General features: G+C 33.4%; 3 protein-coding genes across 5 annotated transcripts in view; 2 read left to right on the plus strand and 1 right to left on the minus strand.

Annotated features, from left to right (window-relative positions):
• Scp2 (Sarcoplasmic calcium-binding protein 2) overlaps window positions 1-25,222 on the minus strand; it is a 60,607-nt gene that overhangs the window by 20,122 nt on the left and 15,263 nt on the right. The gene's annotated exons all lie outside the window — the stretch shown is intronic.
• On the plus strand, window positions 5,174-7,873 carry LOC138135417 (uncharacterized). The gene is made up of 2 exons (XM_069054139.1): window positions 5,174-5,291; window positions 5,600-7,873. The coding sequence occupies exon 2, from the start codon at window positions 5,600-5,602 to the stop codon at window positions 7,796-7,798; it is 2,199 nt and encodes a 732-aa protein (XP_068910240.1). The 5' UTR covers window positions 5,174-5,291; the 3' UTR covers window positions 7,799-7,873.
• LOC138135301 (uncharacterized) lies at window positions 19,187-22,002 on the plus strand. The gene is made up of 2 exons (XM_069053998.1): window positions 19,187-19,424; window positions 19,678-22,002. The coding sequence occupies exon 2, from the start codon at window positions 19,678-19,680 to the stop codon at window positions 21,511-21,513; it is 1,836 nt and encodes a 611-aa protein (XP_068910099.1). The 5' UTR covers window positions 19,187-19,424; the 3' UTR covers window positions 21,514-22,002.

Raw genomic sequence — 25,222 nt, forward strand, 5'->3', positions numbered from 1 at the left:
GTTCGTTGAGCGCTTCTCTTATGAAAGTTATGACACACCACAAAAAGGTTCACTTGTTACTGAATTTCCGAGTATTAAAAAAATAATATGCATATGAGCAAACAGTTCGAAGCTTTTGTGCAAGCATCCACGAGAGCATATTGAAAAATAAAGGCGTCGATCACTTACTAGAGTGAAGTGCAATGCGAAAAGCAAACGACAGGCATCGTGAAAACTTTTACTAAGAATCCTGAACGCCAAGCACATGATAAATTCGCAAAAAAAAGTCACTTTGTATTATGCGCCGTATGAAAGTACTTGACTGAAGACGTTTATGGGTTCCTGTTCATAATTAAAAATTTCGGAACAATGAAAAAATCTTACTCTGTGAGAAACATGTAGAAAGGAGAATCGTTAGGGCAGAAGAAAAAACAGAGTGATACATTATTTTGGTCAGATAATTCCATGACTACCGCTGCCAACAAATTCGTCCAAAGGTCAGTTAAGTCCATGTTTGGGGTTGCTCTCAAAACAAGGATTTGGCGAACTGAACGTATTTACATCAATTAAGTTACAACCACAAGTTTGTGTTTAATCAATTTATATTCCTGCCTTTGAAGCTGGGACATAAAATTGGGAAATTATGGTTTAAATTAATTCGAATGATGTAAATATCCTTTTGGCAAAAGAAAGTTGGTTAAGTGATTAGAACTGGGTCTAGGTTTCCAAAACAAAAAGTGCCACAGTTGTAAACAGTAGAAAAGTTCTTAGTAGTGGTAAATTTTTATTTGTTGACAGCTTCTGCAATAACATTTTTTATTATATTCATAATAAAAAAAATGTTAATTTAGATTTTTGTCAAAGGTTCAGAATCATTTCAGCTTTCATAAAGGAAGTATATTTTCATTTATATTACTGCTTTTATTAACTTTTGTAAATACAGCGCAGAGCACAATTACAGACTTCTTTATAAAATGAAATAGATGGTATTTATTTTATTTTAGCAAACGTAGTCCAGCCGCTATATTTTTTTGCTCCAGAAAAAAAATTGTGCTTCGAGCCGTTCATTTACTTCCATCACTACTGCTTCACAAAATAAGTACATAATACTGGTACGTACGTGCTCTTTTAATTTAGCTCCAATATTTTGCGACCGGCATTATGATTAGCAGCCATGGAAATGCGGCTCTCAATTTTCCACTTCTTTTTATTTCATAACGTCGTGTATTTCGAAAGTTCATTAAGTACAATACTTTCCTCGTACAATCAGTCCACTCGGAAATAATTAGTCGAAAGCAGCCAGAATCCCAAAAAACCATTGCTACAGCTTTTCCTGTTAATGTGGTTGCTGGAAATATGCGCGGAGGTTTACCACAGTATATAACCAGTAGCGACAGAAAGCTTGATTTGCGAACGTGACCCTTATTGACTTTTACTACTCAAACCGTCATTTCTCAAACAGCGTGGGATATGAATAGGCAACTCCTTATACATATAAATTCAGGCATATTTTAGAAAACAGAAAGTTTTAGTGGAATTTACATTTATTAATCAGATAATTCATAGTAATTCAGGGCTACCACCACAAATTTCAAACGAATTCAAACCATTTTCAAGGACATTACTACCCAAACCGTCATTTAGTCGTGTTCATAACAGACATTTATTAGTACTATCAAATATCTGGTTCATAACGACCCAATGCTTTTCTTATGGACCTGTAATTTCGTGTCGCTACCGTTATACTGTGGGTTTACCACCTCTTTCTGTCTCTGCATCACATTTTGCCGTTTTAATTCTGAATCAAAGCGATCAACTCAAGTTTTACTCAGTGCATAACTCTTTCAACATCCTGATGGCTAAAAGTTGTCTCAGAGGTCAGTTGTTGAATGCGCTTATTAGCGAGCCATTTTTTTTTAATATCTTAAGTCATTGTGTAACATGTTTGCTATCGTACGTACAGAAAAAACCACAACTGATTTTTTTATTCTGGAGAACAATGTGGTGGACCAAATCAATGTTTTCTTGTGTTGCAAGAATGTCCAGCGCCAGATAAGATTTTCTCTTAAGTTCTAATCTTTGGACTAATTTTAAGCACATCGATGAAAGTGCAGATTCGCATTACATTCCACTCATCCTTATAGTTATAAATTTTCTTCGTCAACAAAGCCCTTTTACAGAGAATTTAATTAGTAGCTAGATTTTGGTTTTATTTATTTTTTAATTAAAATTTCATTTAAAAATGAAATACCCTATTCTTAAACGTAAAACAGGCTACAACCAGTTTCATCAAGAGTTCTTCTTTTGTCAGTTCTTCTTTATCACGACCAGTAAATAATGAACCATCCCCTTATAATAATCTGGACAAAATTGACCAAAGTTATCTGAAATAGAGGTATTTTCATATTTGGTGGCGAAAACAAAAGACTGAGAAATGTCACAAAATTGTATTGTCAGTGTCAAATTTCTCATAAACGCCGTAAAAGGAATGTCTAGGTAAATTTAAATTTTCGCTAAATAGACTGAAAAAATAAATTCTAAGGAAACCAATTTTTGTCAGTGATTCAAAAGGAAAAGTTATTCTCATATAATCAAACGTATTACAAATTATTTCTCTATTTCGACGATGAATAACTTTCTTATTGCCAATTTGCTGCATTTCTGTCGAAATCACGAACGTCTTTGAGAAATTTGACACTGACAATACAAATTTGTGACATTTCTCAGTCTTTTGTTTCCGCCATTAAATATGAAAATATCTCTATTAACCTAAGCAGACTAACCTACATATTTTACTATGGAAATGATATTTTCTCAAAAGTTTACGACACTATTTTTTAAGGCATTCACGATCTTTTTGGGACCGAGTTGGCTATGATTTTTTCTTTTCATGTTGGACTAACTGATTCAATGATGCAACGAATGCAACTTTTTTTTCTGTCAGTGTCTGTTCGACATTTTCTTGGCACCGTATTGCCAGATTTATTATTATAATATTCGTAAGAAAGTAAATAATGTATTAAGTGTGTAAAAATAATTAATTTTGGCCAAAGGAAAAGTGAAAATTGCCAAAATAATTTTGTTACGACAAAAAATTCCATTAAACGATGTTACTTCCAATTTAAAAAGAATAGACCAGATTTAAGAGATCCGGCAACAATGTACCTATTCAGATAATATAACTTTAATTTGAAAACAACCTAACCTAACACAAAAAGTGTCAATTTCCTTTAGGGAATATAGTTATCACCGATGTACTGCCAACAAAATCACTAGATGGTCATAGCCAACTCGGTCCCAAAAAGATCGTGAATGCCTAATTGGTAAAGATTTTTCCTTTCTACACTTATAACCAGATAGGTAGAACTCTTTATCAAAGTTTCTAAAATATTTTTCACAACGCAAAAAATTCTTACAATTAGTAAATTTCTGCGTAGGTACCTTGAAATCTGGCATTCTTAGGTATATTTGTCACTGATATTTATTTTCTTTAATATGTTCTACACAGAGCTTCGAAAAACAATATGGTTTATGTTTTGCAGTTAAGTTACGAGGAAAAACAGCAACTTCGTTTTCAGAGTTTTTTTGCGACTTCAGTTGCTCTCCGGACTCCGGAAACTGCTTGTTTTTGGAAGTTTTTTAGCCAACAACCTCAATTCTCATCTATTTATTATTCGATAACTTGTAGAGACTTGTAAATTTGTCTTCTGTATGAATACAGATACATTTCTGAATGAAATGATTAATTTGGGTCTTCTTTAAAATGAGTATTTTTTGTATGAAATCAGAAGTTGTTAATTTAACTTGAAAGACCGGATGGGAATAACCGCGTTTGGTCATTATAAGTACAGCGTATATTGCTTGCGTTAGTAACTTCAAAGGCATAAAGCTATCCACTTTTTGTCAATTAAAATGATTTATACAAAGACGATGGTTATGATGAATGATTCGAATCGATTCAAAATTAGACGGTCTTTAATATCGCCGCAACATATTCCAACCATGTTTTATTTCAAAGGGATTTATACAAACAAATATTTTCCGAATGGAACAAATCTAAATAAAAATGTCAGAGTGAACTTTAGAGGAAATGTTCACATTTACCGGCAAAATATATTAAGGAAATTGATGTCCTTTGTGTGATTTACTCCAACTGGCAAGAATATCACGCTTTAATCAAGATAAATATTCTCAATTTTCCATTATGTGAAAAATATTTTTGCTAATGCGCAAATAACTGCGTTCAATAAAAATGAACTGATTAAATTTCCATGAATATCGTACTCGAATGAAAACCACCACCGATATAACAATGAATTTATTGTTTTCGTGCTAAAGAATAATTTAAGAGCGTAACCGAAATTTATCGAGTCAGATTTAATCAACGAAAATGGATATATTTGTTATGGTGGAGAATATTATAAATAAAAAATGTATCGATGTTTGGGGGTTCAACAACACCTGCAAAAACAGCCAGGAAAATTAATCGACAGTGTATTTAATTAATTAAAATTATCGGAAAAAGTTTTTGCCGGTGTTTCATTTTCAAAATACCGTTGAGCGAATTTAGCTTTCTTTATGAAATTACACAAATTTAATTAGAAGGGAAGCTTGATTGAACTATCCGAAACAGAAAGTTCTGTTTTTTTTTTGTTAACTTCTGATAAAATTTTTAAGTCAATCTAGTTTGTTTTTAATTTCCTTTTTGTACAATATAGATCAGTGTTAATTTTTTGTTCTGCGACCATGAGATGATCCTTTGCAGTTCAATTTCCTCTACAGAAAAAGGTTAAAAGATTAAAGTGATAACTCATGATATTATATCTTGGCGAGAGCTTGGAAGAGGCATAAAAATTAAAATATAAGGTGCTATGCAGTATTAAGCACAATCCCATAGGGGAGATTATATCCAATTTACTTTACTGAAAGAGAAGAATAAGTCCCTGGAAAAAGTTAAACGAATATATCTTTATAGATTGCTATGAGATGGGTTTATCGTCGCCTTAAAGTGTTAACCTGCTAAGTCCACTTTTATGTAAAAATGAGTTTTTATCATCAACATACAAATTGTATTAAACTCTTTGGATTCGTTAAACAGTTAAGTCCGATTTTGCCTCTGAAAACTGAAATATTGCATGATGTGTATACCAGCTAAGTCCGGCCGCCTTGTTTTACCGCGTAAAACAGCCAAGTCCTTGGCAACCATGCATTTTGCCTCGAAAATCTAGACGTCACAGGAACGCGCCGCGGGTTTGTGTGAAATACTGTCAGTTTTTACCATTCTTTGTGGTCATTTAACTGTTGTGTTAAAGGTAAGTCTACTTTTGGAATTATTGAATAATTGTTGTCAAGTTTAATTGTGAATTGTGCCAATAAATTAGGGTTAAAATCATGTTTATTTTCACAAAGGGACTTGTCAGTATTTCCGCTTTATTATTTTTGAATAACTGGAATATAGCAGCTTTTCACCAACTTACTGCCTATTTTAATAAAGTTTCTTGTCTAATTATTATTAATCCAGAAATTTGTGTAGTTGATGAGTTTCGCGAAATATTTTTGATTAATGATAAAAATTGAGCCTGTTTAGTACTTAGTCCTGAATTAAGGTTTTTAATTCCAGATGTCACGTGCTAAACGAATGTTAGAAATGGTAACCAAACCAACAAGAAACGCTCACAACTTTGAAGAAAATGAACAAGTGCATGTAACTGAATATAATAATTTTAACGAAAACATAAAATTGAATGCAGATGAAGCTGTTACGATAATTCAATCCACGGGGGAAGCAAACGAATCAAACAATAATCTTGAAGTTGTCCAAAACGTCGAAATAAATTTTGTAGACTTTCTGCCCACCCGTAGCGATTTTGACTTCCAAGATGTTCAAACACAGCATGTTCCATTATTAAATGATATCATAATAGAGCTTCCTTGTCAAGTGAACTACCCTGAAGGACAAGAACAATCCCAAATTTATCCTATAGAATCAACGATGTCAGAAATATCTGATGGTAGCGAAATCAATAAGAATTTGGTTCCATATTCGGACACGGATTCGATTTCATCTTCAGATGGATATCCAAAAAAAAGTAAAAAACGTAAAAAACGCTTCCAAGTTCAGGAGTCAACATGGTGTAGCGAGAAAAACAAAAAACTAAGAGAAAGTGGTAAACGTTATTGTGGTAGAACGAAACAAGATGGAAAATGGTGCTATGACAAGCCTAAAGAGCCGCGGGTTATGAAACCAAGATGCAAATGTAAATCAAAACAACGAGGTATTATGAAATGTTCTTTAATCAATGAACACGAAAGACAGCGTATTTTTAAGTCATTTTGGCAAATGTCATGGGGCGAAAAAAAAGTTGTTATTAATAATCAGGTTAAATCCGTACCAACTAAAAGGCACCGAAACCGAAAACAAGAAAACGAAACAAAAAGAGGACAATCCTTAGAATATTTTCTACGAGTACAAGAAGAATGTCTCAGGGTCTGCCGGACCATGTTCATTAATACTCTCGTGATTGGACGATGGACAATTCTTCACTGGAAGAGTTCTTTCGGGACACGTACTCCAAGTATACTACGCCAGTCAACTAGTGGAATGGAACCTTTCAAAGATCGTCACGAGTGCCTGTTCCAATTTTTAGATACTTTACCAGTTATGGAGTCACACTATTGTAGATCAACATCTCAAAAAAAATATCTTCTGGCTGAATGGCAATCCCGGCAGAGTGTTTACGAATTTTATGTCAAAGACTGGTGCAAAGCAAAAAAACAAGAGCCTCTTTCGATAGCATCGTTCTCTAAAGCTTTTGATGAAAAAAACTTTGCACTTTTCCGCCCTAAAAAAGATGAATGTGAGAAGTGTGTTAGCTATAGAATGGGGCAAGTTTTGGAAGATGAATTTAATAGGCACGTACAAAGGAAAATGGAGGCAAGGGAAGAAAAGGAAAAGGATAAAAAGGAGCGAAAATACGTTTTTACAGCAGACTTACAAGCTGTGTTAATGGCTCCAAAATCAAAAGTTTCCACACTATACTACAAAACAAAGCTTCAAGTACACAATCTGTGTTTCTACAACTTGGTGAATTCCAATGCTTATTGTTTTGTGTGGAATGAGTGTGAAGGAGGCCTTGGTGCTGAGGAATTTTCAAGTATTTGGATGTATTTTATTGAACAGAAGATATTACTCAACATGCCAGCAGATACTGATGAAAGGAGCACTATTATAATGTACACAGATGGTTGCGGGTACCAAAATCGAAACGCTCTTATGGCCAAAGTGTTATTAAACGTAGCAGTTGCTCATAACATAGTAATAGAACAAAAATACCTTGAACCTGGCCACACACAGATGGAAGTCGACTCGGTTCACGCGACAATCGAACGAAATCTCAAAGATAAAATTATTAATCTACCAGCGGATTATGTACCTATATGTCAGAAGGCAAGAAAGAAACCTGCACCCTACCAAGTAAAATACTTGACGCATGATTTTTTTTTAAATTTTGACCCAATTCAGCGTTATAAAACAATCCGTCCAGGAAGAGGTAAAGGTGATTTGAAAGTCACAGACATTCGTGCTTTGAGGTACACACCTGAAGGTGAAATTTATTACAAAGCCAGCTTCGTTGATGAATGGAAAAGAATTCCTCAACGGAAAAACACCAAAATTAAGACACATTCTTGGGAACAACTGAAGCAGCTATACACAGAAAGACGTAAAATAACCGCTAAAAAATATGAAGACCTTCAAGCAATTAAGAAAACTTTGCCAGTAGACTACCACAAATTTTATGATGATCTTCCCCATGAATAGAAATGTAATCTTTCTTTTTTTCATACTTAACCTATCTAGAATATTAATAAAGTTACTTGGCGTATAAAATACCTAGGGCGTGTTTCATTGCACCAAAACTGCTAAGTCCAATATTAAACCAATTTAAAATATTGATAAACTGTTATCTCCAAAAAAATACTAAAAAATACAATTATAATCATAATTTTTATCATTTTTAGTACTAGAATTAATTTTATGCTGGTAATGCATAATTTAAAATAAATTTTATTAATTGTTGTCAACAATAATTGTTGCAAAATCGTTTTTTGCCTCTCCTGTAAAATTGGATAAAATGGACTAAGCAGGTTAACACTTTAAGGCGACGTTATACTCGAGGGATGATGCTTAAAGAGGAGGTATTCCTGCAATATCTTTACCCATTCGACAACACAACAAGATTGCAGTATCTGAAGAGACGACGGTCCATTCAACCTCCGCTATCTGTCTGCACCAGCTCCAGATTCGAAATGTTTCCATTATGTTTATTGTGAGGTGCAAAAACACCAAACGCGTCATTACCTTAATGCCGCCAAGAAGTGGACTGGAAAATTCTCAGCGATTTGCTTAAGATTTCAAGTCTCAGCTAAATTTTAACATAGTTTGCTCGGCCAAGTTTGACGACAGTAGTGGCGCAACGGTTCTCGATAATTAAGAAACTTTATAATGGAAACTTTGTTGTCAACATACAAAGGTGGAATTGGCAAAAAATTCGCCGACGAAAGTTCGGCAACCAAATAAGTAATGAGTTCTCGAATTGTGTGTCCGTGTTCGGGAAAGTAAACTGTTTGATGTGTTTCTGGAGTTTCTCCAACGAACGACGAAAGCGTGCTTTTCGGAAAATTGTCGTTATTATGGAAATGTTATTTAAGCTGTCGATATAGATATGTACTCACTCGTACAACGACCGCGTGCTTGTTGTCTGAAAGGTGTTAAAATGGTTGGTGGAAAATATAGACGTCATAAAAATCATTCGAAAAATTTCAAGTGAGTTTAAATTTTTCAATAAATTTGTCTGTTATCCACTGGATTTTTTTAGTCAAGTCGATAATCTCACATCAGTTTTTTTTATACAGGTTATTCACGAGACGGTACTTCTGAATTTTTATTTTGCCGCAACCAACAATACCAATGGCAGTAACTACTAAATCAAATGTGTTATTTCCTTTAAATTAGAAATCAAAGTAAGTTGGATAGATTTGCGAGAAATGTCAGATTGACAGATAACCTGTATTCAACAAATAAATTAAGTTAATATAAAAGGCGTTCGAAGTGTCGACCATCGCCTTCTAAACATCCGCAGCGGCGACAGACTTCTTTCCACACTCAATAAATGGGAGCATGTTGGTCTCTTCGTCAAACAAACCGAAATAGATACAATTCAGTCTTTAAAATTTCATGTAAAATTTGTTATTGCCAACTGAAACAGTTATTGTTGCTCACCCTGTACTTAATAATATGTATAACCTATAAAATTTTGACAGAATTACACGATGTTTATTATTGAACGAAAGTTACTTTAGAAATGATATAAAGTTGGAAAATGAAGAATGTTTCTATTTCTTACTGCCGTGCATTTAAGAATTTCGCACAACATATCCGCATTCTTATATTTGTTAAAACGATATGGTATAACCGTAAACGTTCAGATATAAAATACCGATGTCATCTTTGCTGCCAACATAAATAAAAAAATGATAGCCTTCTACAGGATAAATGTATTCAATGATATGGTATTTCATTAAAAGGATTCAATCCCGACGAGATGTTGAAAATTTAATTTTGTTTCATTTAGGGATTTTAGTTATCAGTTTAGTATTTGTTAAATCCATTGAGGACGTGCAAAAACGTGAATTGGGTTTTAAATTAGTTTTCATTGAATACCTTTTAAATCGAAATTAAAAACATAAATAAAAAACTAAGTTAATTGAAATAAAAATTCATGTACAAAATATACTGTACTGAATCTGTTGGTAACAATGAAAATTTGAAGTAATCTAAACGCATTTCCGGTATGCCGGTTGTCAACTTTGACAGGCAAATGTCAAAGGTTCATCTTTGTAATAGCATAAACATAACCCACATAACCTAATTTTTTCTAATGTGTCAAGTTAAAACATCCGGTCAGTGCCAATTACGAGATAAAAAACAGCAATCTTTTCCAATTATTTCATTGCCAACAGACTCGTCGTTGTTGATCACACTGTATGCATACTTTGACCCTAGATTTTAATGTGATACAATAAACAGCAATTTTGCTTACTTACGTTTATTTCTTTGTTGAAAAGAAAATTTCATTGTTAATTGCACTCATTAAAAGGGAATTTAAAGTGACTCAATATTTTACAGAAATTTTAAAGTTACGTCTAATTATGTGCTCATTAAAATCTAATTGGGGTTCAGTAAATTCCATCTTATTTCTATTATTCCGCCCCATATTGATTTTTACACACCTATAGTTACTTAGTATTGCTAAATCTATAAGTGTTGTTGTATTCTATATTTTAACATAATTCAATATTATACATTTGCTGATATCTTTTTAACAAACTTTATAATTTAAATACATTTTTTAAGACAATTAGAAACCGATAAACGTGAAGTTCTTCAGCCGATGGAAAAGTTATTTCTATAGAATGCATGTCTTAGAGTCAATTAATTAATCTTTATTCCTTGACAATACTGTATTTCTTGCACGACCTCTATATAATGAGCAACTTTACTCACTGATCGTAAAGTGGCTCTTTTTCTCCCTTTTAAATTTATAGTTTTTGTATGAACAGGTATTAAAAATTCGGAAGATTTTAGTAAAAGTCATAAAGATAGAGTAGAGAAAAGTACTTTTCTTGTATTTGTGAAACCTAGAAAATGATATGCAGTATATTAACCTCTCTATTGAATTTTATTTGCGTGTTGTTAATTTAACATTCAACATCACAGTACCTATATGATAATTTTAGTATAATTTAAATCAACTGTGATGTCATCACAACTCTGGTGAGAAATTAGAATAATTTGTTTTACACAATTTCATTATCAACTACCACAGCGGAGTTAAATTAGAAGTAAGCATCTCACTGAATTCATATCCAGATTAAAACAACACCCAAATGCTCATCCTTTTAAGCTCTTACATTTTCTAGTAAATGTGTATTTAATACAAATATAATTTTTACAGTTCTCGATGCTTTGCTCATCTTTGTAATTTAAATCGAAGAGAAAAGTCTCCATTTTCATTTATCACTTAATTTATTGCTGTTTTATTCATAAGATTTTGTTATCACTTTTGAAAATGATTGCACCTAGATTGAACAAATTAAAGTGAAAACTGAAAGTTTGTCTCAGAGGATGTGTATATTGATTGTCCTGTGAGTAATAGTTTCAGCGATAACAGTTTGTTGGCAACATTGCGTGACACGTGATCTTAAATTTTAATGCGTCGAGTTTTATTGAAACAAAGTGCCATCATTCGAAATGTAGAGAAGACTGTTATATTAATGACACAAAAGTAGGTTCAACTGGGCAATTAATTCAAAGTTTTTTAAGCTAACTATCGATTGCTTGAAAAATTCCAGCCAAGTCTCGATTTTCCTTCCATGAATCATAATTTAAATTCTTTGAAATTAATTAAACTTCTTCCGTGGCGTTATTTTTAAATTAACTTCGACAATATCCTCATTATTTCGGCCATAGTAAATATTTTTTAACTTTCAGCCCGCCCAAGTGGAATTCGAGTAATTATGAACCGGCGCCCGAGACCGTGTTCTTGTACAAGTAAAATACGGTCCTGTTATATTAACTGGAAAAGAGAGGAAATGACGGAACGAATTTTAGAAATGTGCAATCAAAATTGTGCTCTTCTGGGGAATACAAATATCCGGCGAGATTCTCACGGGCAAGTGCCAAGCGATTTGCTTCAGAATCTTTACAGGCACCAGTTAAATAACAGCTGAAGCGATTGCGTGAAATAGGTCTGATCATATCTTCAGGTATCGCTGAAAAACTACTCCATCGATTTGTTTATTCTATACATTATGTAAAAACTGAACATATTATTTATGGAAACGGAAGTCCAATCAGACGGTGAATAAATCTATTAACGTTGTGGTCAATGATAAATTATCCTCGTCTTGTTCATTAATTTTGCAGTTAAAGGGCACTTTGTCCTGTAGGTACACTTGCTCCGTTGCATAATGCATCGTTCCCTCCCACTGCCGGGCCATAATTTTACAAGAACGTTTTTGAACTCGTTCTTACAATCGATTGAGTTCATTACCGTTTCATGGGTTATTAGGCGAAAATTTCAGTTGTGAAATAACTGTAATCAAATTTAACTACAATTTACTTAAAAGCGTTTGCTAATGATAGTTTGATATCTTGAAGCAATAATTTGGTTATCTGATACCTATACAATCAATCAATATTTAACAAAGCGTTTCGTCATTATCGATGAATGGAGGTTAGAACATTGTCACACACGTGAACAAGAATTAATAAGTTGATGTGGATTTTATTAACAATTCTTTGTAGTTTGGGTCATTCATCATATCTAAACAAAGGCAACAAAGCGAAAGTAGGGAGATCAATATGTCTCGGAGGTAATAATGAAGTGTAGATAATAGTACAATTAATAATAAATCGACACCCATATTCTGATGAGACTTAATGAAAATATCAATAAAATGTAATTTCGTTTATGCGTTTTAACATTTCTTGCTTATCGGCTGCATAAAAGACCTGACAAATCGACTACACGTGGCTTTGTGTTAATCAATAGGAAATTGTACGTACCACAAGAGGTGTAACAAATATATCGATCAACAAGACAAATTAATAATAAAAAAATACATATTTAATATGTATAAAGTACAGGTGTTCCGTCAGTTATTGTTTTAATGAGAACATTATTTAAGATAAGATTATGATCTACTCAATTTTATTCTGAATGTCATTATTTCATTTTGGCATTACATATTTGTAAAAGTGGTTGTTTATCAGTCTTGATTAAAATAAGCTTAATTTATTTATTTATAATACATTTGTATCCCGCGTTCAAATGAAATCCTGGGCTGAGTAGGCGTTGGAAAAATTAAACCGTTTAGAACAGTGTAAAGTTTGAATTTCCCGCCGTTTAACACGAATGACATTTCTTTATGTTTAATCGGGACATAATTGAAGATGTTTGTTTTCAGAAAAGGGTGCCCTTAGATATTTGCATCGAGAATAGGAATCGTTAAGTTATTCTATTTTTAATGTAAAACATTGCAAAGAAAGAAAAAAAAGGAAGTTTTTTGGCTCTGAATTTTAGGTTAGCTGTCAACATGCTCCAATTAATCTACGCTTTAAAAAAGCACAACAACTGACGGTTTCCAACACCTTCCCAGCCCAGGATTTCATGTGATCGCGCGATACTGTCAAAACGTTATAGATGTGAATTGGGGACTTGTCGTTAGGTTGGCACTACCAGCGAAAGTAACCAAGGTTATTGGAATTTATGACAAATCTCAGTAATGTACAGTTCAATCATAAGTTTTAAGCGACCTTGAGTTTGACAATTCACATCCAAAACGTTTGTACTTTATCTAATTTTTTATACACATACCAGGTGACTATAAATGACTGAAGCAAATATTTGGGTAGGCACCTCTGAAAAATTGGCAAGCCTCATCATGATGTCGTTGTCATTTCTTGGTTCGTTTTTTAGGTAAGATTTTGAAGTTTGTGTTAATGTGTGATAATGACAGTTTTAATTTTTTGACTTTTGATTTGAAACATTTGAATTTGAATATGCCAACATAAAAATTTAAATATGTGGCCAACCTAATAAAACCTACCTACAGTCCATTCCATTTAAGAATGCAGTAGATGTCGCTTCGAATGGAGAACGTTTCACACTAACGAACGCGGCAAATTTGAAAAAAATACATTCAAAATTAACAAAAAAAAGTCATAAAGGAACTTACGGTAGTGGTATTCTAATAACAAAATTGTAGTTTTATGATTCGTTTGATACAAAAACTCGATAAGTTTGACACTAATAAACCAAAAAATCTATCAAATTTCAAAATTTGACAGTAGTATCAAAAATTGAACATTGCCTAGTGTAAACTTTTCTCTCATTTTGACCAATCAACGACGGAAAAATAGTCCCTATGCTATTCTACACTGCATACTTAAATGGACTGTAGTTCGATATTATTTGTCATTTTGAAGAGGTTATAATAAAATTTCTGTTGAAAATGAAAGACAGTTCATTACTCGTACCTGAATCGATAAAAATTGCATTTATCACTGAAGAAGCTACATATTTAAAACCGGATCGAAGTCACTGTTTATTTCACTAAATGTATGTACATGTCAGAGATAAATATCTTTTTTCTTGTCTCATTTACACAACAGTAAAACTTGCCTCGGAAAAATAAAATGAGATTAAATAGGAGTTTATGAGTTGTTTAAGTAAACTTCATAACTTGTGATGCGGAGGATGTGGGAATAAAATAATTATGATGAAAACAGAGCATCTTTGCGTGCAAGAGTACGAAGAAAAAGTTTCATGAAATATAATCATATCCTGTTTTTATAGCAGAAATAAAATATTAGCACCGAGTTTAATGAGCACAATGAAATGCAGCATAGATGTTTCCAGTTATAATTAAATTTGCAGCTTTCTAGTGGGTCTTTAATGCAATTATTGGACCATAAAAATTTCTTCATCTTGAGGTAGCTTTATGATCTAGTGTGGCGCAAAACCATAAAAATTGTTCATGGATAAGATAGAAAAACGGATGAAAGCTGATACCGGCGCATCCACCAATATCGCAATAAAATTCTGCCACGACATTTTTGTAGATATAAATGCAGCACATTTTTGAAATAATGTAACACTCCAAGGCTTCTAAAGAAAAAGTGCTTTTATGGCTCTTTTATGGGTGATTTTTTAGATTAATGTACTAAAATATTAAATTACCGATCGACTGATTGTTATAAATTAAATTAAAGAGCACAAACGTGTTTTCATTTCCCTACTTTAGTATCTATTTTAAAAATGTCGATGATCATTACCTCTGACGAGATTAATAAAACTGAGATACGTGTGTCATTTAAGAAGGAATCCAATAATAACTAGCTATTGATCAAAACTGGAAAAACACAAACCAAAAAACTTCCGATCGTTTATCTTACTCATCCTAATTTGTCATGTTTTATATAGTTTCAGTTGTTGTCAAAGCCCGATTTATTTATCTTTATTACTGTCATCTGACGTTGTCCTTTGAGGTAGCGATTCATTAATTGTGTCAAATTTAAAACAGAAGCACGTATGAAACAATAAACGTGGATCGTAAATATGCACGACGATGTTTTGACGGCAAAAAGTAAGTACGTCCTTTAAACAAATCGTATAATTAAAATCAGGTCAAGCTGGAAGGAACAGGAAGAAACTCATAAATACCAGCTACTTAAATGTTTTACGGCAGTGGAGGAAATATGTATCTTATATGAAAATCTAAGTATTTGCTCGATCAAGAAATATTTATGGCGCATATTAGATCTGAAATTCATGAAATCTGTGCGGTCACTTCGTCTCAGTGAAGATATAAATATAGAGAAGGGTTCAAGGATACCAACAAAACTTTCTTTCGCCTATTTATTTTTAGCCGAAAGAAAATTATTTGGAAATATATTATTTCCACAGTCCACAATCAGTTCTCCAAGACTTCTAATTCCGTGGCAAGTTTAGGAAAGCACGAACTTGTCATCAATCGAAACTTGAGACAAAATTACCACTTGCAGTGTACTATTATCACCTGAAACCAGTTTCGTGGCACTTTTCTCTCTTGTCTTTTATATTATTGAACGAAAACTATTTTACAGTGCTGTAATAAATAGCTGTTCGTAAATCTTACTACAAATACCCTACATTTGTTATTTTTGTGGAAAATAGACCACCAGCTTTGACCACGCGAAACCTCAGCTTCGTTCGTGAATGAAAAGAAAAATACAGGTAAAAGAGGTTAAATCTTTGTAACTATTCAAAACAGGATCCAGAGCCTACGTATCAGCTCGTGCAATTGAGGCTGAACTTTTATGTGGTTGAAAGGATCTTTTTGAAGCTCCGTTTATTTACGTCAGTTGACAGACTTACTGTCAAATCCTTCCGAATAACTTACAGGATGTGGCGATTTAAATAATTTCTTGCTTTAAGGATTTCCGTGTTATTTGTTGGAAAAATAACGGTGAAACATTTTAAACCCGCATTCAGCAATTTATTTTCACCTGAACGTTATTCTAGTAGAACCGTTATTCTCACTAAAATATTATTCCGCATGTTTTAAATTCAAACTATTTTTGTTCTCTTGTGAATAGCCTTAATTAAATTTCATTGTAATTTAGGGACCAAAAAAAATCAATTCAAGTGGTGCTTTCAATCGTACTCGTGTGCTGTATATTATGTTAATAGAATTTCGGGTATAAAATGATATTCCGAACATATCGTCGAGCTTTTAGATAGTGAATCCCACTGAAATCTACGTTTTCAGATATTCGGTGAAAACGGAAGAGATAGAGATTTTTAAACCCACCGAGAATGTGGGGGAGAATTTGTAACACTCATCGCTAACCGTTTCTGACATTTTTCTACCTTGAACTAAATACAAGCAATCCGATCTTGCTTAAAAAAATATAAATCTTACCGTACGGAACTTTACTTCATTAAACTTAAGGGATTGAAAACTAATTAAAAATATCTGAAAGCTCTTTCACTGTCAGAATATAAAATCGAGTTATTAAGCCACAATGGCCGATTCTAACATTATCAGGTATGAAATTAAAATTCCAATGAATAAAGGAGTGTCAATGAATTCCGCTTAAAATTTTTAATGAAGAGAAAATAATAAGCGGTAAACACATTTTGTGGGAGTCATTTTCGGATTATTGTATCTATAAAATAATTAATGTCACCACAGCTTCATAGGGAATAGAACTCGATATTATGTAAAGTGATCAAGAAAATTCAAATTACGTTGGAGCGTACTTATTTTTCGATGGCTGTAATAAAAAATTGTGAATAATAATGTTGGTAGAAGAGGGATTAAAGATCGTTGCCATAAAAAATCGCTTCAAGCGTATAAAATTACAGTAGTTAGTGAAAGTCGTTAGATGGAATCGGTGACATTATTATTGAGTGCGAGAATATTTCAAAACTTTGAGAAAAAACGAGAGTATTGTAAAAATTCTTATGTCTACGTTGATAAAAATATGAAACATTTTTGTTAATAAATAATAAAATGGGTGGCGAAAATATTAATACCAGAGCAGAAACGCCTTTGACAAATGACCGTTGAGACAAATTGAGTCATCGTTAACTCGGATCAGGAATTCTTGAAAGATTTGTTACAACAGATGAAAAATAAGTGAATCCATTTGATCCAGAATTAACAAGCTAAAGTGGGTATGGAGTGGAGATGAAAGAATTCAGCACGTAATAAAATTATGATTACAGACAGTTTGGTCTTAAACCAGATGTTAAAAATGTCAGTTTCAATTTACTGACCCCTCGAGGTTATTGGTTATTTGCATCTACATGAATTTTATGTGGAGTTGAAATCAGGATGAGGCGATCTGGCTGGTTGAATGAAACATCAAATTTTTTCTTTCTACAGGGTGTCCCAAAATCGCGAATTCCGAATTCAGAGCGTTGTAGGGGATCACTTCAGTAGTCCAAATATGGAAATTAAAAAAAATCGGGACTACCCCCACAAAGATACATTGGTCTTTGAACTGCGTTTTCTTCAAATGCAGACTAAAAAGTTCAGTGTTTATTGTTATTTATGGTGCAGATGATTGCGGAAAATGGTAAAACAGTTTTTTGAAAAAAAGCTAAATTTTCTTAAAAATAAAACGGCAACGTAGCTAAAATAGTATTTTGTTACTGTAGATATGCAGGCTGCTATGAATTGAACAAAATTAAAGTGGTTATATCTTCTTCAGGAAGAGCGAATTTTTTTTCCTAAGTATTTACGAGCTGCACTGGGTCCTTCCCTACCACGCTCTGAATTCGGAATTCGCCAATTTTGAAACACCCTGTATATTGAACAAAGTAGTAAGTTTTGTGATTTTTACTTTATTAATTCAATAAATCAATAATTTCAATAATTCAAGGTTGAATGTAGCAAATAGTTATTATTACATTACATAAAATACTCGTGGGATACTGGTTAACGTGAAAATGTATAGATAAATAGCTTGTGGAGTACCTATTAATTAACTCGATGAGTAGCCTGCTCAGGGTTATTATAAATGTTTCTAACATCGTAGTTGGCGTAGAAAACCACACAAATTTTGAATGCGCCGCTAGCCTCGTAACAGACAGTCTAATATCGCAGATGGGTGGCGGTATTAGGTGGTAGTTTTTACCGCTGGAAATCTGTCATGTAGGACGGTATGCATATAAAGCGGCACACCTAAAATTAATCGCCCAGCCAACTACGATGTTGAAACATTTATAATAATTCTGTATAGCTATAAAACAAACGGCAAAAAAATGTTCTCCAGGTCAAATAGACCTATGTAAGCTAGACTCAACTGATAATTTACATAATTTTTTTGGTAATTGTTTACTTTAGTTACCGGTCGAATTTTCGCATTTTTTCTGGCCAGACACCTTTAGGGCCTCCTACATCGTTTCCCACCACTCAAAAAAATGCTCCATTACTCCGTCTAACTAAGGGGTCAGTGGAGTGCTGGGTGGGTAAGAAATTGAAAGAAAATGATATTAAAAAGGTGCAAAATACATGTTCTATGGCGTCTGAGGTTATATTCCTTTGACCTTGACTGACCTTGGAACGACCTCAAAATTAACGTATTTCGCACCTTTTTATCAACATTCTCGAATATTTTCCTTGCCCTAAAAATCTAATCAACATCCTCGGACATTTTAAGTTGCTATTTTTTAGGGAAATGCTTTTGTTTACTAAATTAAACCGGATGAGCCATTGTTTCTCTAAAATATCAATTTCAGCCAATAAATACTTTTACCGTGAATATTTGAATTCAAATTTATTTAAATTTTTCAAATTTAAATTTAGTCGGACAGCGGCTTTTCTTTCTTAATTCACTTTTAACTTTTTTTCATAACTTTGAAATGGGGATTACAAATTGTATCTTCCCTATAAGAATTTTTTATAACGGTAAATTTACAATTCAAATTATAGAAGCATTAAAATGTTAAATTATCATAATCTAGTTATTTAAAATATTACACGAATTTATTACTTTTCCGTAGAATTTTGAATCGATATAAATATAAAATACGGTGTACAAAATTCGAAATCGAACAACGTCCATAAATACTTACCGTAAGATGGGGTGACTTTGATATCGCGGGGCGACTTTGATAATAGCCCCCGTTGCAAACTTAAATAGTTCTGGCACAACGCCAGTACAGTTTAAAGTTCCCGCCGCTGTTGGATCTGGTGGTTTCATACCTTCATAAAAGACTGCGCAGTGTGTAAGATCTGTCCCATATTTAACACGTGTAAAAAATTGCTCGAAACACCGCTGCGCACTTCTGGCGTTTTCATTAAGTCGTTATAACTTTGAATGTGTAAAGGTAAGTGTTATCTTTGGCTACTTTTTGAGTACATTTTGTTAGTAGGGAACGTATTGAAATAGCATAACCCCGAATTCACTTCTCACAAAAAAATATTTTAAAGCCTAAACCTCACAATGCAGAGCGGGGTCACTTTGATCACAATCGCGGGGCGAAATTGATTTCCATTAGTACGGTGATCAAAATGACCCCGTCATTAGCATTTAAAGTATTTCTGCCATTGGAAGCTAATTTTGGCGATTTTTGGCTTCAGATGGTACGAACCTATAGGAAGAAACCTGGGACTCGAAATTATAGAAATTACACTGAAACGCAGCTTGAGGAAGCTGTTCAAAGAATCGCTGATGGACAACTAACAATGAGAGCTGCAGTTCGTGAATATGACATTCCCTTTGGTACATTAAATAATAAATTTCATGGCAAACATATACATAATGCTGGTGGACAATCTGCATTATCAATTGCAGAAGAAGTTGCCCTCATAAATGCTGCTATTAAGTGTTCAGATTGGGGGTTTCCACTGAATTTACTTGATTTGAGAATGCTTGCAAAAGCGTATTTGGACAGATGCGGACGTATAGTGACCAAATTTAAAAATAACATTCCAGGTAAAGATTGGGCACTAAGTCTTCTAAAAAGGCACAAATCAGAAGTGGCCCAACGTCTTGCCAGTAACATAAATAAATGCCGCTCAGCTGTTTCTAGGGAAACTTTAGAAATTTATTTTGCAAATTTAGAGCAAACGCTGGAAGGCGTAAATGCCGCGAATATTTTTAACTACGATGAAACCAACGTTGGTGATGATCCCGGAAAGACTCGTGCTATATATCGGAGGGGTGTGAAATACCCAGAAAAAATTGTAAATCATTCTAAAAGCAACACCACGATTATGGTTTGTGGATCTGCAGACGGAACGTTGCTGCCACCGTATGTAATATACAAAAGCGAACACCTATATAATACCTGGAAAGAGGGGGGCATTCAAGGAAAACCATGTTGTACCAAATCTTGTTGCATTAAAGGGTGCAGATTTAATAGAACTTCCCATGGGTGGATGGATGCCAACACATTTCAGGATTGGTTTGAAACATGCTTCATGCCACATGCAAGACGATTAGAAGGACAAAAAATTTTAATTGGCGATAACCTGGCATCACATATCAATGATTCTGTAATTCGTCTGTGTGGGGAAAATAATATTTCCTTCATTTGCCTTGTGCCACACTCAACCCATATTTGCCAACCTCTAGATGTGGCATTTTTCAAGCCGATGAAAGTGGCCTGGCGCGCTGTACTTACAGACTACAAACTCAGAAACAGAACTTCATCAGGAATTCCCAAAGAGCTTTTTCCTTCACTTTTATCTCGCGCTCTAAAAAAAATGGACCAAGTGATAGCTCAAACCAACGATAAACCAGGCGATCATCATGAATCAGCAGTAAAAAGAAATCTAATTAATGGGTTCTACGCAACCGGTATACACCCATTCAACCCAAATAAAGTTCTCAACAAAATTCCGGGAACATCCCATCTGCATGATCCTAGGCCTATCGTTGACGATGCGCTTACTGAATTGTTACGAGAAAATCGTTTTGGGCAAAATACTCAAAGAGTGCAACGGAAAAGGAAGAGGATAAATGTTGAGCCAGGAAGAAGTGTAACTACTGCAGACAGTAGTAGCTCAGATGAAGGAGAAGAAACCTTAGATATACCTAATGATAACGAGTGTTCTGAAAATGAAGATCCGCCAGTGGAGGCAGAGGAAGTAGAATATTTGCAACCAGAGCCAGAACTTTTAGTGCCAGGACGTTTTGTTCTGGTTAATTTTATTGGTGGAAAACGGAATTCAGTAACATACAAATACGTGTGTAAAATCCAGGAACAATTTTCGGAAACTGAATATACAGTTGTTGGTTTGAAATCGACCAATGAAGGCAATACAACTTTCAAACTTAAGCCGTTGGATATATCAACTGTGCCATTATCAGATATTTGCGCCGTGTTGCCGGTACCAATAAACAATGTTGAAAATGATGTGATAAGCTTTGGAAAAAAAGTTGAAGTGCTAGAATATTCAAAGCGAGTTTAGCCTTCACTGTAATTTGGCGTAAAAATAATTTGATTTCATTTTCTGAAAGTGTGAAATTGTGCTTGTTTCTACTATTTTCATTGACTTTTTTTGTTATATGTAGGAATATATTTTTTAGTTACAGAAATAAAGACGTTAAACAATAAAATGTAATTTAATGATGCTGATCAATGTCGCCCCCAAAATAATATTTAATATATATCAAAAACTACAACACCGATTTTGAAATGGGGTGAATATGATCGTCTTGTACGTATTCAGTGCACTTTAAACGTATTTCTAGAGGGTGATCAAAGTGGCCCCCATTCGCGTGTGAACTTGATCACAATGTTTTTATTTTTTTTACTCCGCAACTTTTAAAATTTATAATTTTCAAGTATAGAGCCGAATTTTATATGTCAAAACTAATCGTTTGGCGTTTTTTAACTTCAAATTTGAGAACAAACAAAGCTGATATCAAAGAAATAAATTTGAAATTGATCAAAGTGACCCCATCTTACGGTAATGTTATTATATTCATAAATGCGAAATTGCAAAAAGTGAGAACCTATTCACATGCATATTGTCCGTATAGAAAAGTTAATTAACCCAGCTACGTTGTACTCTTTGACAGCGACTTTGTGGGGCTCTGTTCTATAATTGTACATTTTGAATATGAAAAGATTATTACCAGACCACTTACAACGTAAATGATGCATCTTTCGTGTGTATTATGCGTGCGCTAGGGAATTATTTGACCCGAGGGCTTGCACGCAATGTCTTTGAAATCTATTGTGTGCCATTTGAACAATCAGTGACTGCATATCGCTGAAATGACAGCTCATTTATGTTTAAGTTTTAAGAAGCAATTCAACCGGTGATTTAAATAATTTTTATTACTTTTGTGGAATAATTAAGAGGAAGAAGTGACCATCAAGAAAATGCGAAAACTTTGTTCTTTGCAAGATTGGAATACAATAAATTGCCTCCTCTGTATGTTAGAATGGGACTAGAAATTATTCACGAATCAGCTGAATCAGACTCATTAAATATTCAATTATCCTTTTGAACATCTCCAATGTAGTAACATCCTGAAAGAATTTTTGCCCAAATACTAACTTTGTCAGACGCACTAGAACATTAAGCTTTGTGTAAAAAGGCACTTGGAAATGTATTCAAAAAGCTAATTACATATGCTATCTGTTAAATCCCAATTAAATGTTCCACACTCACGGATTTTCACGACGATAAATCAATTTGATTTACGGATAGATTACTTTAAATCCTCCACTATCTTCCTTGACACGTAATCAAACCACGTTTATTGCACAATGTTAAATTAGTTCATTATAGAGTTAATGCTGCCATTCGCTAGTTGGCTCTAATGAAAAATTTAATAAGGGTGATGTATCCAGTATCGCTCAGTTTTCTAGAATACTATATTTTTAATTTTCACTTTGCTAAATACCAAATTGTTTTTTGAAGGTTATTAATAAAAATACTTTTGTTATTATTGCTGACGAAGAAATCGGGGAATTTAATTAATTTTGATAAATGTACGATGTGGAAAAGCAATAAACAAAACAATTTAAGAGAAAGAGATTCCTTATTTTTCATTTTAAATAAAATACTCTCCGTAAAGCATGTAAAGCAGTATTCCTGGAAAATTCTAAAATAAAATTTCATATATTAATGTGAATATGAATCCTTAAATTGTTAAGTTGTAAGTCAAGGTTACATCAACTAAAGCAATCAATTCTGAAAGATTAGTTAGTAGTATCTTTAGAATTACAAACAAAAAATGTGTTGACTACGAAATAGACGAAAGTGTGCCAAGTTTTAATTTTTCTATCTGAAAAATCGATATTAAAATCTCCACTCAAAATCTGACTGTTTCTCACTCGCTCGGCTAAACTCTGCACTCGAATGAACCTTTCATCTCGGAGCGTGTGACGTGACGCGTGACGGTAAAGCTAATTCACTGCCCGGAAATAATGTGGTGCGCCTAAAGAAGTTTTCACCTCAAAAATATTTAACATTGTGACTGATAATTAAATGAAATTTCTGTTCTGAAATATCTTGGAAGAATTTTGTAGTGAAGAATTTCATTCGGCTTCTGTAGTATGATGGAATTTGTCATGCTCTACGTCCAGCTGGGAACAAGTTCAATACGTTGCTATAGTAAAACATAAAAACATTGTGATGGATCGGTAATGCGGTGCCATTTTCTTGAGGGAACAATATTCAGACACTCTGCTATATTGTTGGAAAATTAAATCGTGGGCAAAAATCTGTTCAAAAGCAAATATGTAACGCTTATTAAAATTCTTAGCTCGGAAACATTTCAATTAAAATTATTGAAATACTTTATTTGTTTGAATTTAACCTCAGTGCTATTTTTAAAAGGAATCTGTATCATCTCCAGTTAAATACAAAATTCATTTTATTAATTTACAAATTACTCACTTTGGTATTTATGTATTTTTAACTGTGATTATAATTTACTTTCTAAAACTATAAAAGTTTCAGTTCAAAGAGAAAACATTTCAGCAAAACAACGTTGTAAGAATAGCTATTTTCAATACAAGTACTGTAATTAAATCATTGCTTTCACCTGCGCCTACCCCTTATTATGCCGCCAATCACTATCTTTTAATGTAAATAAATCAAAATGACAAAAACATGACAAGAGTAAAAAATGAGGTTATATTAACGTAAACTGAAACAATAACTTCTACAAAATTAGCTCAACAGGGAACTCACGAAAACAGTTTTTCACAACAAAACGTGGATCAACAAAATTCCAAACAAAAGAGGTTATGTTGTTAGGCGTTGCCGCGTTGCGTGTTTGTACTGTTTGTGATTGGTTTACTTTACTGATTTTAGTTTAATCAGTGATACCAACACATAATGCATTTAGCATGAATTTTTCCAGAAGTTTAGGTACCCCAAACAATTTCACGTTTTTTCGTCAAGTGAACAGGTTAAAATTTTAAGTCAAAAATAAGACAATCTTTAGTTATTAATAGTCGGAAGGTATTTTAAAAACAGATTAAAATAACTCTCTGTACAACATATTTGGCGCCCTCTATCGACAAACTCACAAAACATTACACTTTGCTCACTAGTGAGAAAATATTTTTTCCTCACTAGTGGTTCAATTGCCATCTTTGCTCACTATTTTCACCACCACCGCAGAAACTAATTCTTACCTTGGGGATAAGTAACATCAGAAAAGTAGCATATTACAATGTGTAAAGTTTTAAGGTCAATTTAGTGTAAGAGTTCGTATTAGTAAAACTGTTGGTTGCCATTATTTGAGTATTACACCGCTACCAAACAAAATTAATTTTCTCTTGGAGGAAGTAAAACTAGAGCATTGTGATTCTCAAAGTTCTTCAAGTTTTAACTGATACCAATTTACCCACACTCGCTTGCATACTACAAGCAATTCCCTCCTAGCTTCAATTTGTCCCAAATGCATTTTTTCAAGTTTACTGACCACATGTTTTATTTGCTCGATCTTTTATTCTGGACACTCACTGCTGCTTTTTCGGGTTGATAACTTCAACGACGTTAAACTGACACAGTAGATTTTTCTTGCGCACCAGAATCGATAGTCACCGAGGTAATATTACAAAAATAATTGACAATAAGAGCAGTACATTACGGTTTTATATGCTAATATTCCGTCCCCCAAAACCATCGACTGCAAGTATCAAATTTAAGC

The sequence above is a fragment of the Tenebrio molitor genome, chromosome 7 (assembly GCF_963966145.1).
Source record: "Tenebrio molitor chromosome 7, icTenMoli1.1, whole genome shotgun sequence".
Classification (NCBI taxonomy): Eukaryota; Metazoa; Arthropoda; class Insecta; order Coleoptera; family Tenebrionidae; genus Tenebrio; species Tenebrio molitor.

What these genes read in the sequence shown, in the direction of transcription:
- LOC138135417 (XM_069054139.1), top strand. Translation starts at nt 5,600, where the DNA reads ATGTCACGTGCTAAACGAATGTTAGAAATGGTAACCAAACCAACAAGA.
- LOC138135301 (XM_069053998.1), top strand. Translation starts at nt 19,678, where the DNA reads ATGGTACGAACCTATAGGAAGAAACCTGGGACTCGAAATTATAGAAAT.